The sequence below is a fragment of the Lepidothrix coronata genome, unplaced genomic scaffold (assembly GCF_001604755.1).
Source record: "Lepidothrix coronata isolate B3197 unplaced genomic scaffold, Lepidothrix_coronata-1.0 Scaffold75, whole genome shotgun sequence".
NCBI classification, from domain to species: domain Eukaryota; kingdom Metazoa; phylum Chordata; class Aves; order Passeriformes; family Pipridae; genus Lepidothrix; species Lepidothrix coronata.
The window spans coordinates 7,516,593-7,529,866 of record NW_016690255.1 but is presented as its reverse complement, the minus strand read 5'-3'; the positions used below and the strand labels follow the sequence as shown (position 1 = coordinate 7,529,866).

Sequence of the window (13,274 nt, the reverse complement as noted above, 5' to 3'; positions counted from 1 at the left end):
TGGTCTACTCTGGCCTCCAATCAGGAGGTCTGAAGACACACCATCTATAACGCTGCTGCTTCCTTTGAGAACACACGCAGGATCACTCTTGAGGAGAAAAGACAATGCAGAAAGAATTGTGTCTTGCAGAATATACCACCTAAGGAGTCTTTCTGCTGTGCCTTTTGCAACCGGACTTGTCTATCTCGTATTGGCCTTTTTAGCCACCAGTGCGCTTGTAGCAAATGTGGGTAGAGCCCTTCCCAAATCTTTGTTCGTGAAGCCTAGCCATGATGTAAAAAGTTCTTCATATCTGCTCTAAATCAGTTCTTGCTCTAATCTGCAACCATTACTTCCTTTTTTTAGGTAAATAAGAGAGAATACTATTTTCTTTCTTTGCAAAAGTTTTTAATGTATTTGAAGACTATTACTGAACACGTGAGACAATCTTGTCTTCCTTAGGCTAAACAGCCTTGGTATTTCAATATGTTCTTATGTTTCAATCTGTCTGTTTTCTGGATTTTAGTCATTACAGGTCCTTTCTTCTAGACCCACTTCACTTATCCTACACCTTTCCTGAGAGATAGTGCCCAAAACCAAACAAATCACTTCAGCACAGGTCTTATCAGTGCTTAGTAGAGGAAGAGCAGTTCACATGTCAGGCACAGACTCAACAGAGTGCTTGTCTTTGAGACATTGATATGACACTATTTGCTCCCATTTATCTTGTGACCCATAAGAACTGAACCCAGGCATAATTTGAAAATATAATTTGAGGGTTTCCTGGGAGTGCTGGGGAGATGCTGAGAGCAGAATTAGCAATGCAGAGCTGCTACATGTATTAACAGAGCAAATGAAAGGGGGAGTTTGAATTCCAGTTGCTGGATGAGTTCTTCAAGCTGAGATTGAGAAAGACCATGACATTGTCAGTTTGAGAAAGAGATGTGATGATCACAGGGCACCATCATGCTGGTTCTGCAGAATTACTTCTCAGGGTAAGGCTTATTTAAGTCTTTAAGAATCTTTAAAGAGTCATTAAGGAGTCCTTAAGACTCCTCTTCTGGAGGCAAGTTTCAACCACCTACTTATGTTTGTATACTTATCTGTGCACATTTGATTTTTGGCTACTTTTTAGGGAAGTCTTTGTCGATTTTTAGATATGCAACACCAGCAAACAACAACCAACACACACACACACACACACACACACACACTCTGTCCGTATTTTACATACTGAATTGTCTCATTGTATCCCTCATGAATCAGTAGGAATGTGTAAGAATCAGTTCTTGAAAATAGTATTCAAAACTCCATTTCCTTAATAACTTTGTCCTTTATGAAAAGACTAATGGCTGTTAGCACGTTTGAAATTGTCCGAGGAATCATTCAGTTCTTTAAATTGTACTTTAAACCACAAAGACAAAATACCACTTTTATCTTGTTCTTACGGAAGTTAATGGTCTGGGGCATTTCTGTGTTCAGCAGAACAGAATTGGGTCCAAAATATGAAAAGCACATAAAATTTTACACTATAGCTATTTATGAGAATACCACTATGTGTTGTTGTCTTCTTTCTATATGAATATTCAACATGCTTTGTGTGATTTTATAATAATTTACTAGGTAAAGAAATACACTGTATTTGAACCAAATTGAAGATATTCAACTAAGATTTACTTTTCCAATCTGCGGCAACATTTGAATAGTGCCGTAAATCGTCATAATAGTGTGGACTGAAATTTTACCTCTGATTTACAGTATAAAAAGTGGGCCTAAAATTATATATGGAACTCACTAGCAGTCAAGTAAATGATAACTAGAGCGTGCTGTATGAACATTTTGGTATTTCAGAAGATAAACAGCAGCACCAAAAGGCCAGGTATTTCCTTGAAGAGAAATTGGAACATACTCTTTCTTTTGTACCTTTGCATTTTGCAATATTTACTGACTCAGCAGTGCAGGATGCATGAGATACTTCACTGAGGGAGACTTACAACTTTCCCATTAATAAAACAAGTAATGTGGAACTTGGTTGCTTTTTCTGACAGTCTCAATAACACCAAGAAATTGCAAAGAAGGTTGTGATAATGTTTTATTGCAAGACATTTTCAAGAGTTGGTGGGACTGAATAAACTACCTGCACAACAAACAGTGGAAAAAGCTGTTAAGAAACTGAATCTATTCTGCTACTTCTCAGGTATAGAGAGTGCTTATTTAATATTTATTAGCAAACAGTTTTGAAAGATGTCAAACCATCTCCAAACTGAGATATTGTACTTAACGATGATGAGTTCACAGTGTGAAAAACATTAAGATATCCAAATACACAGGACAAATGTTGACCTCAGATTAAGCAATTGTTATCCTTTTGCAAGCAGTGATAAATGCACTAAAGACACTTCTGGAATGACACCATCATCTTACCAAAATCAGTGACAGGAGTTCTATGGACTGCAACAGATCCAAGATTTCATTCCTGAACCTATGAGGTGTTGAAATGAAATGAATCAGATGTTGGAGAAGGTTGCTAGATATTGCTGATCAACAGCATGGGTGTAGTTTAGTCTAAAAAATCACATCAGTCTGGATGAAATTAACAGCATTAGATCAGAAATGATACTAAATGCAATAAAACAGATCAATGCATTACTAAGGTTCAAAATGTGTTCAAACAACAACAAAGACTACATTAAAAAAAAACATGTTCATGCATAATTACCATTAAGCCACCCACTCAGTGTTTATGTACTAACTTTGCCAATACTAGAACACAGAAGGAGTGGGTTGAAGCTGGACAGGGAAGCACTGAGCTGGGCTGCCCAGGGAGGCTGTGAAACCTCTGTCCTCAGAGGTTTTAATGATTTCACAGGACAAAGCTCTGAGTGACCTGGGCTGAATTAAGCTTTGACCTTGCTTTCAGGTGGAAATTGAACTACAGACCTAGTGGGGTCTCCTCCAGCCTCAGCGATGCTCTGGTGTCCCTCTGTGAGCCACAGCTTGAGGCTGTGCCCTGTCCTTCATTCACTGCCTCTCCATATGCTGGCGATAAGTATTAACCCAGTTTTCCCCCAACCTGTGCACCCCCCCGATGTCAGTTATATCTATTGCACAACCATGTCCAACAAGGTGTTCATACTGAAAACCATGCATGGGAAAACCTGTAAGACCTGTTGTCATATTAAGGAGAGATATGAACTTCTGGTTCTCCTCTGTTTTAATTAGACAGCAGAGGTATTCCTGTCTTCTAAATCTGCATAGAGGAAGCTTGTTTTGAATTTTAGTCTGCACCATTAATTTTTGACCCCATTAAAAGGGAAAAAAAAAAGAAACTTCTGTGGCATTTAGTATTTTGCAGCAATTTCCCATGTCTTGTTTTTTTTCAAGCTGAGACCCAGTTCTTCTGGTACATAATCACCAGGTAATTCGAGAGCTAAATTACCACTTTCTGAGAAGTGCACACTATGGCTTAATCTTTAGTGGATTCATGAACAGAAACAGAGAAAGCATGGAGATAATAGAAGTAAGATTCTTCTTCCATGTTAACAGAAGAAGAAAAACCTCTATCTTCCAGTTAATCTCCCAGATCCCAAGGGTAAGAATGCATAAACAGAGTAGAACATTGGTTTTGCTAACAAAGCCCAGCAGACCACCAGATAAGAACTTTAAATATTGCACTGTAAGTAAAAGATGTAATTTAAGATGCTGTTTTATGCGCATCATAAAATAAGTTTGTAGCAGGAAAACTGCAGCCAGAGTAGCTGCAGAGTTCTAGTGACATTTTCACACATATGCCACATAACTCCACCTGTTGAAGCCAATTCCAATCAGGTAAGACTGCTCTGAGGTACTTTTCCAGAGCATTTTTTACTTATTTCTTCTTCAGTCAGTGATGGTATTAAAAGTCACATGGATGACACTTTGCTGTTGTCAAGAACAGCATGGAGAAAAGTCCTGAGTAGGTATGTGTGATGGTGGCAGGCCTGGATGGAGGCTCTACCGGAGACAAGGTAGAGCCTGAACCTAAATTACTCAGAGGGTCTCTCCAGCTGAATGGCCCTAAAGCCCTTCCTTCATGGCTGGAGCTGAACTAGAGGTATCCATCAAAGAAATTACGTGATTCACAAGTCTTACTGTGATGAGCTGATTTTGAACATAAAGCATTTATGTCATTTCAATGTATTTATTATTAGGATATATTTTTCAAATGGGTTATTATATCCCTATACATGTTCTTAGCCCACCTAGACCAGATTTTGCAAGAGAGAAAAAAACGTGTAATCTTCCATCACCTGTACTCCAACTTCACCTGAACACAATCTTGTATATCTTACAGCCAGATTCTTCAGAAGTAGATTTAGGACCCAGGAATCATCAAGGTTTGGATGGATTGGGCTGCCTAACTCTATTTTTCTTGTTTGTTTGTTACTGGTGTATTCAAATACCCCAAGATGCACCATCTGCTTGAAAGTATGGTAATAATGAAAAGGCCCACTGTGACAACACTGTGTCTGACAAAAACTGCAAGCGAGGAGGATGGCAAACACCCCATGTTCCTGCCTACTAATAAATAATGGCTCTTATTTCTCTTTCAGGTTTTGCAAGAGCTCAGTCTCTCTCAGCATTTCACAGAATCACAGAATTCTTAAGGTTGGAAGGGACTCCCAGAGACCATCTCATCTAACCCCCCTGCCAAGGCAAGGTCACCTAGAGCAGATTACACAGGAATGTATCCAGGTGGTTTTGAATGTCTCCAGGGACATAGACACCACGACTCCTCTGGGCAGCCTGTTCCAATGCTCTGCCACCTTCAACGTAAAGAAGTTCTTCCTCATGCTGAGGTGAAACTTCTTGTGTTTTAGTTTATGGCCCGTTTATTGCTCCTCGTCCTGTCACTGCGGACCACTGAAAAGAGTCGGGCACCATCCTTTTAGTACCTGCCTTTGAAATATTTACAGGTCTTGATGAGATCCCCTCTCAGTCTTCTCTTCTCTAGACTAAACAGGCCCATTTACTCACTGTTAATATTCCTAAGCCTTCACATAATGACAATTTTCCCACTTGAGCAGTGTTTTTGGCTTTTTTTGGCCACCGTGGGACACACTACCCAGGCTCGCCCCCCCTCCGCCAGCTTCGAGGGCAGGGCCGGCCCAGCCACAGCCCCCTGAGGCCCGAGGAGAGGGTGCCCGCCGGGGCTCCCCGACAGACTACAACTCCCGGCAGGCTCCGCGCCCGCCGCGCGGCACGCTGGGAGCTGTAGTTGGCCCAGCGCGCCGTGGCCGCCCGAAGCGCGCAGCCAGTGGCGCCCTTCCCGCTCCCGCCCGAACTGTGTGTGCGCGCTTGGGAAGGCGAGGAGCAGGGGTGCCGCTTCTCCCCGCTCCGTTCCAGCCAGCGGTTGTTGTGGGGACCAGGCTGCGGTGGGGGACAGGCTGGATCCATGACCACAGTGGTGGGAGGTTCCACAAGACCAAGTGCTAGGTCCTACACTTCTGTCACACCACCCCCATCCAGCGCTGCGGGCTGGGGGCAGAGTGGCTGAAAAGGTGCTCATCATTAAAGGTCCTGGGGGTGCTGGTCGACAGCCAGCTGAACATGAGCCAGCAGTGTGCCCAGGTGGCCAAGAAGGCCGATGGCATCCTGGCTTGTACTAGAAATAGTGTGGCCAGCAGGACCAGGACAGTGATTGTCCCCCTGTACTCGGCGCTGGTGAGGCTGCACCTCAAATCCTGTGTCCAGTTCTGGGCCCTCAATTCAGGAAGGACACTGAGGTGCTGGACACATCTAGAGAAGGGCAACGAAGCTGGTGACAGATTTGGAGCACAAGTCCTATGAGGAGCAGCTGAGGGAGCTGGGGTGTTTAGCCTGGACGTGGATTAGGAGGGACCTTATCACCTTCTACAACTACTTGGAAGGAGGTTGTCGCGAGGTGGGGGGGGTCAGTCTCTTCTCCCAAGAAAACAGTGACGGGATCAGATGACATGGCCTCAACCTGCACCAGGGCAGGTTTAGTTTGGACATTTGGAGGAATTTCTTCACAGAAAGGGTGATTTGACACTGGAATGTCAAATCTGACACTGCTGCCCAGGCAGGTGGTCACCGTCTCTGGAGGTGTTTCAGGAAAGACTGAAGGCACTCAGTTAACGCGGTGGTGTTCGGTCACAGATTGGACTCGATAATCTCGGAGCTCTTTTGCGACCCGACTGGTACTGTGATTCCGTGACTGACGCGCTTCAGCGAGCGCACAAGGGCTGCGAACATGAACGTCCCTCAACCTCTTGGGTGGACCCCGAGGCGCGCGCCCGCGCATGCGCGCAGAGGGGGAGGGGGCCGCGCCGCCGTCCTCGTGCCCGCGCAGGGGGCGGTGCTGCCGGGGCGGGGAGGGCGCGGGGCCGCGCTCGGGGGCGCGCAGCAGAAGCGGCAGCGCCCGCTCTCGGCCCGCGCCCCGCCGGTAGCGCCCGCAGAGCCGCGCCGAGACAGCGCCCGCCCGTCGTGAGGGAGCGGCAGCACCGCCGGCCCCCTCCGCCCCTCCTCCTCCACCGCCTCCTCCTCCTCCTCCTCCGCCCTCTCCCCCGCCCCTCCTCCAGCCGGAGCGAGCGATCGAGATGGCGGCCGCCGGGGCTCTGGCGAAGCACGAGCAGATCCTGGTGCTCGATCCGCCCACCGACCTCAAATTTAAAGGTGAGGAGGGGGGACCGCAGCGCGGCGGAGGTGCGGGGGGTGGCGGCGGCGGGGTGTCCCGCTCTGCCCGGGCGCCGGGCCGCCTCCGGGTGCCTGGTTCCCCGCCGGCTGCCGCGGGCGGGCCGCGGTGCCGGGCGCTGCCCGCCCGCCGGGGGATGGGGGGCGCCGCCGAGCCGGCGAGCGGGATCGGCCGCCGCCATCTTGGGATCCCGCGGGGATCCGCCGTGCCGGGTGGGACCGGCCGCCCGCTCCCCGTGCTGCCCCTGCCCCCGCGCGGCCCCCCGCCCCCCCGCCGCCGTGTCACCGCTCCGCTCGCAGGCCCAGCCCTGCGGCAGCGGCGCCCGGCGACGGCGGTGTCGCTCCCCCGGTCGCTGGCGGTGCGGGCTCCCTCTGGCAGCGGCGGGCGGGAGAGGCCGCGGAGCGGGCGGTGGAAGCCTTGCGGGGTTCCAGGCTTCGCGAGGCTGCCCTCGCGTCCGGCCTTGTCCCACTTTCCCTTTCTGGCGCGCTGGAGCCCCGGTGCCCCCGCGGGGCTGGCGCGGCTCTGCACCATCGCTCCCCGCGCCCTCGCCCCGGCGCATCCCGGCCCCGCACAGCGATCCCCGCCCTTTCGCCGGAGCTGTCATGGCTCAGGCAGGTTATCGGAACGTAAACAGGGAGCTCGCCTCTTCCTTGGGAGCGAGAGAGAGGGAATGCGTGCGCTTCGGAAGTTTTATGTGTGCTGCGTGCCGACCGCATGGCTGTGACCGGCGTGACGCGCTGCTGTCAAAATAGGTCCCGGTTGGTGCTGCTACCTTGTCGAGGGGGGTTTTCTGTCCTCATCAGTTAGATAGAGCCTTCCCTTTCGCAGCTATCAAAAATGAGTGACCCTTGGAAGGTAAGGGCATAAATAACAGCGCGATAGAACCTGTAGTTCCCAGTGATATCTTGTGATTATATCCTGTACCTATAAGGGGCATTGAGAAAAATCTAAAAACGTTTCAGATTTAGAATCAACAATGCTGGTTGGTTTTTTTAAAGCAGTTAATGTTATGTGAACTTACATTTTTAAATGTTGTGACTAGGGTCAGGACATGTACATGCTTCTATTTTCCACTTTTAGTGGACTCATTTTTCATTGTTTTCAGGGGATAGAGTGGAATTTATGATGTTGTAACAATCTTCAAATGGACAACTAGAACAAATTAATGTTCATATTGGAAAAGAACACTGTATTCCCCCCAAATGCTTTTGGCTGGCATAGCATTTGGACAGATTTAACAAGCTATGCTTGTTTTATTGATCCATCAAATCAATTAAAACCCAAAATCTGTCTGATCACCCATATTAATTTCTTGATAGCTTCAATTTCAAATTTTTTAAATCACACGTTCATACACAGGGTCAAAACCATAGCAGGAACTTATCTTTTTCACTTTGGTTACATATTGTTAGAATGCTGCCAGGTCTGGCTGCACTCACAATTCAATATGCTGAGTTCTTAGTGCAAGAATAGGTTGGAGGAAAATGCGTGATTTTTTTTTTTTTAATTAAAAAACTGCTGTGTCTAATTAGAATCTTTCATATGTTGAGCTCTCTTTGAGCTGGAACTAAGCTGTGTTTGTGTGATATGAAACAGTGTGTTGATAGAATAAATACTAAATTAGAAATTCTGTCAGTATGAAGCTGTTGTCAGTCAGTGATCTTTATTGTGCTGTGTGTTTATGTCCTTGGAGCATGAAATGTGTATTCTTTAGGCATAAACTTTAGTTTCAGGTTAATGCATATATTAGGAAAAATTCTATAGAGCAGACTAAGCAAAAACAAAATCTGAAGCGTAATGAGACTGCAGTCTTAATACTCCATGGAAAGCACTTTCTATGGCTATATAATTTCAGTAATATACTATACAAAGTGCTATCAACTGAGAGAGCATTGAGTGCACACTCAATAAGTATTTTCTAACTGCTTATTATTTGGAGGTGTTTACAAAGGTTTGTGGGCCACAAACGAATTGAGTTTTAAGTACTACATTGAAGAATACAGTATTGGCAGAAGGGAATTCTCAATGTTACCTTTAAAAAAGTAATTGGTTAGTAAGAGAATGTATGACTTGGAATAAACGTAGCTTAGTGTAGGAAGAGCATGCAACTTAGTGGAAAGAATAAAAGTATACGTTTTTTCGGTGCAGCTGGTTATTCAAAGTTTTACTTTATTGGTACAATCATCCATTATTATTATTGACTTAATACTGTTGATGGGTGTGCAACAGAGATTCAGTTTAAACATTTGGATTGGACAAATAGTTTTGTTGGTTTTCTTGCCTCAGGAACTTCTAATGGGTTGCTGACCTTTAGGGTAACAGTGAAATGTGATAGTATGCCCCTGTGCAAACAACAATTTAAATTAAAAAGCACATGGGACTTATCTTAAGGAGCTGTTAACAAGGGTTTAAATTCATTGTTGCATGATGAAACTGCTTTTTTTTTTATATTGATATAACTTAATTTACTCAATAGGCAAAAATAAGCTCTATAATACATTTCTCCTTGAATTTTGTTCAGCATTACTCAAGGGGAGGTCTAAAGAACACGTCCTGTGGTTGCTAACACATTACTTATTTCCCCTGGTGTCCAAAAGATTAGAATCCTGTTTTTATAGTGCTTTGTAGTCCTAGAAATTTAATAGTATTTTGGGTCATGGTTCCCTCTGTCCCCATGACTAGGTTTTTTTTGGCTTCTGAAACTATCAGGAATATCTAAGAAAAACGACAAAAGAAATAAGTACTTTTGATAGTGTTATGCAAATGTGACAATGGGAAAAATTTTACCTAAAAGTGATGAAACCAGGAGGCAGTTGATACACTGCATGATATCGTTTTCAGATACTCAGTATGGACCACTAGAGAATTTGCCTTGTGGTCCTTGTGCCCAGGTCTTCAGCCATATTGCTCCTGTGGGTTGGCTTTCTTCTGTATTCTAATGTATTTTGTTTAGCTTCTCAAATCTGAAGGTGGTTGAGTTTGTTTAGGACAAGGATAGGAAGAATGGAAGCATGAGACACTTAAAGGCATCTGATTTGGAAGGTGGAACATCTGCTTCTTACTGGTGTCTGTGTGTCTTGTGTATAATTGTTGTCTGTAGCTCTAGTTTAGCGGAGATTATGGTAATCTGGAGTTGGTTCCTTGTGAGTAAATACATTTTTTAACACTTTTTTAAAACAATCATGGAGTTTAATAGCAGCATTTGAAGCTTTGAGTTCAAAGATTTGTAGCATTTTTGTGGAAACTCAGTCTTTCTTAAGTCGGAGAAGCGAGTTTTGCAATTTTGAGTAAGATGTATTTAAGTTGGTATTGGATGATGGTCTTTTTTAAAAAAACTTTTAAAAACCTTTGCCGAATCTTTAAATCAGTCATAAGATGTGTTTCCGCAACACCTAATTGAAAATCAACATTAGTTGATTTGATGAGCTTTGGAAGATTAGTAGACAGTGTTCAGAATTTGAATTTCATGTGATTCAGAGGTGTCTGACTAGCAATTGTCAGACATCATAAAAATGTCTGAATATTCTAAATTGACATCCTTTATTAAAGTTCTTGCTTACAAGTGTGTGAAATCCAGTTATGTTACCTTTGTAAACAACACAAAATAATAAGGCACACTTCCTTTAACAGACTAAAGTAAAATTTTAAGTGTGTCTGTGCAGTAAATTTTCCTTTTGATGGTTTGAGTTACTAGAAGAGATCAGTGTAACAGGGGATATTTAATTTCTGATTATTAATCCGACTCATAATCTAGAATTAATCTAGTGTTTAAAATCAGCTATCAGCTGGTATATGTTCAAATGACTTTTCATGTGAGGTAGGGAGCACTTAAGTGTTATGGCTTATTCTGAAATGCAGATTTCAACAACCTTTTAAATAATACAGAAATATTGCTGTAGGTTATTTTGTAATCATTACACTGCTATTGGTAACATTGAAAGCCACAGGCTATGTGTTGCTGCAAATCGAGAAGGTGGAATTTAAAGGCAAAAATAGCTCAATGTTAAATGCATCCCCTGCCCTCAAGGTCTGTTGCCAGAATTGGCCTGGGATGCCTTTTAGTGTAGGCAGAGTTTGAAGTCCTCAAATGTGATCTTACTGCTTTACTTGTGTGTGTCTTGATTATGTCAGATTTTATGCCTGTTTTCACTCTCTTCAAAGTGTCAGTAAATTTGTGATGTCTCTGTTTTCTAAGATAGGTTAAAAAAAAGGTGATTGCGATGTCAATTTTCTGGTATCTTCATTCAAGAGAATTTTTGAGACTAAACAGTGCAGAGGGGAAAAAATGGTTGTAACTGATTACTAATATAGTTGTGGCTTTCTGATACTTTGAAATGATTCCATATGAGTTATTATTTTTGCTGGCTGAGTGTTGCGTAGTGGCGAAGATTGAACATCCCATAGAATAACTCAGTGATCAATGTGTAGTATTTGACTTTTTTTTTCTTTTAAATCCAAGAGTGATTCCTTGCATTGTTTGCTCTTCTTATATATCTGTACTTCTATCCATTGTTTCATGGCTCAACTGTAATATTTCTTAGTATCTTCATTTTTTAAATTATATATATTAATGAAAATTGAAGCACAAAATGATTTGTGGGAACGTGTTGAGGAAGAGAAAGGAAGATAATGTTTTTTTACCTGGTGTTGCTTATGAGGTGGTATTATATTAATACAGTTGTCTCTACCATTGTGTTAGACTGCATTTAAAACTGCCTTGTAAAAAGGGAGTTCTGTTGATCTGTGAAGTCGTGTGTATTATAGGTGTTAGATTATATTTTGGCAGAACTAGTTTGTTATTTGTTTTAAGATTCAATAATGGAAAAATTTCCTGTAGTGATAGGGGTATACAGTAGTGAGGATTTGGAAGTTTTGTCCTTTACCTGCAATTTATAGGATGTTGTTTTACTTAATATTGCCATTGCTTCACTAAACAGTGAAACACAGTCCAAATCTCACCATCTTGTACTTCTAATGTGTACGAATGATTATTGGTTTAAAAGCTTCACCTTTACATTGTATTTAGTATAAAGTGCCTACTCATGCTGCTTGTTGATAGCCTAACCAAGTGTTCTAGATCACTGTAAGACATAATTATTAATAGTATAAAAAAATACTGTATTATGCATGAACGGTGTACGTTTGTTCAAGGCCAGGTTGAGAAGTAGAAACTTATGATGATTGAGAGGAGCTATTTTATACATCATTTAATAGGTCTGACTGTCCAGTGCACTGACTGTCCAGTGTGGTGTTATAAATTGTTCCTGTTTTGGCTTGACTGTGGTTTGTGAACGTTTTACTTTCTGACCAACTTTGTCTATGGGAGATGTTTGTTAACCAGACCTTTGTGACCATCATTAAGGGGTTATTACATGCTCCTCTTATAAGCCATGAATTTAAGTAGGAAAAGACTCCTGAAGAGAACTTGCTGCATTTAAAGTTGGAAAAAAACACCCTGAGTAATTAGATAAGTATTACATTTTTTACCAGTTTACAAGGCTTGTATTGTCAGATGAGCCCGATAAGTAAGTGTAAGGTGATTTCATTAAAAAAAAATTCAGCAAAATGACTCTACTAAGATAATTTCTGATGTGCTGTTGTTGAAAATAAAAATGGAGAAACATGAGTTAGAATTTTAGTAACTTTGTTTTTCTTAAGGTAGTAAAACTTTATGTGGCGCATAGTGATCTTGGCCTGTAGCTTGTCTTGCCTTTTAGTGTTGTTTGGTATTTTATACAGTTAATTCATGGCAATTGTGAATTATTTGGCAATGTAAATGTCATATTTCATTTTATGATTTGAAAGTCTTTAGAAATAAGTGATTATGTAAATTAAATATTTTCTGTTCAGTTTCACTTATGAGTTACCATAGTTTGCGGAATACTATCCTGATGTAAGACTTCATGTGTTTAATAATGAGTAAGGAAGAAAATAAAAAGAAAAAAAAGAAAAATATAGTCAGATCAGAATTTTTCCCTCTTTTGTTTCTCAAAATGTGGTCTTACTTGACATAGAATCTTAGAATAAAATCATAGAATAAAATGCAGCATGAGTGTCCCACGTACAATGTGGCAGTCTGATCTAAGACCTTCTCCTCTATCTGTATCTCTGTTATCTTCATCTCTTCTCTGTGCGTCTCCTGAACAAAACCTGGTTTACCTCCAGATTTACTGGATGCCGTCACATTATTTCATAATGTCATAGAATGGTTTGGGTTGAAAGGGATCTTTAAAGATCATTTAGTCCAGCTCCTGTCGATGTCTGTCACTGCCATCAGTTTGCTCAGGGCACTATCCAGCCTGGTCTTGAACACTTCGTGGATGGGGCATCTGCAGCTCCTCTGGGCAACGCCTTCCAGAGCCTCACCACTCATAGTGAAGACTTTCTTCCCAATATCCAATCTAGACTTACTCTCTTTCAGTTTAAAGCCATTACCGTTTGCCCTGTCACTACATGCCCTTGTAAAAAAAGTCCCATTCCAGCTCTTTTGTAGCCTTCTTTAGGTACTGGAAGGCTGTTGTAAGGTGTCCCCAAGGAGTTCTCCAGGCTGAACAACCCCAACTGTCTTAGCCTTTTGTCATAATAGAGGTACTCCAGTCCT

General features: G+C 42.8%; 1 protein-coding gene across 1 annotated transcript in view; it reads left to right on the top strand.

The window, feature by feature from the left end:
• Positions 1-6,523: 6,523 nt before the first annotated feature.
• The window catches only part of VAPA (VAMP associated protein A), a 29,350-nt gene continuing 22,599 nt past the window's right edge, over positions 6,524-13,274 (top strand). The window contains exon 1 of the mRNA XM_017819516.1: positions 6,524-6,654. Coding sequence (XP_017675005.1) covers positions 6,579-6,654 — 76 coding nt within the window. The 5' untranslated portion in view covers positions 6,524-6,578. The remainder of the gene's footprint in view (positions 6,655-13,274) is intronic.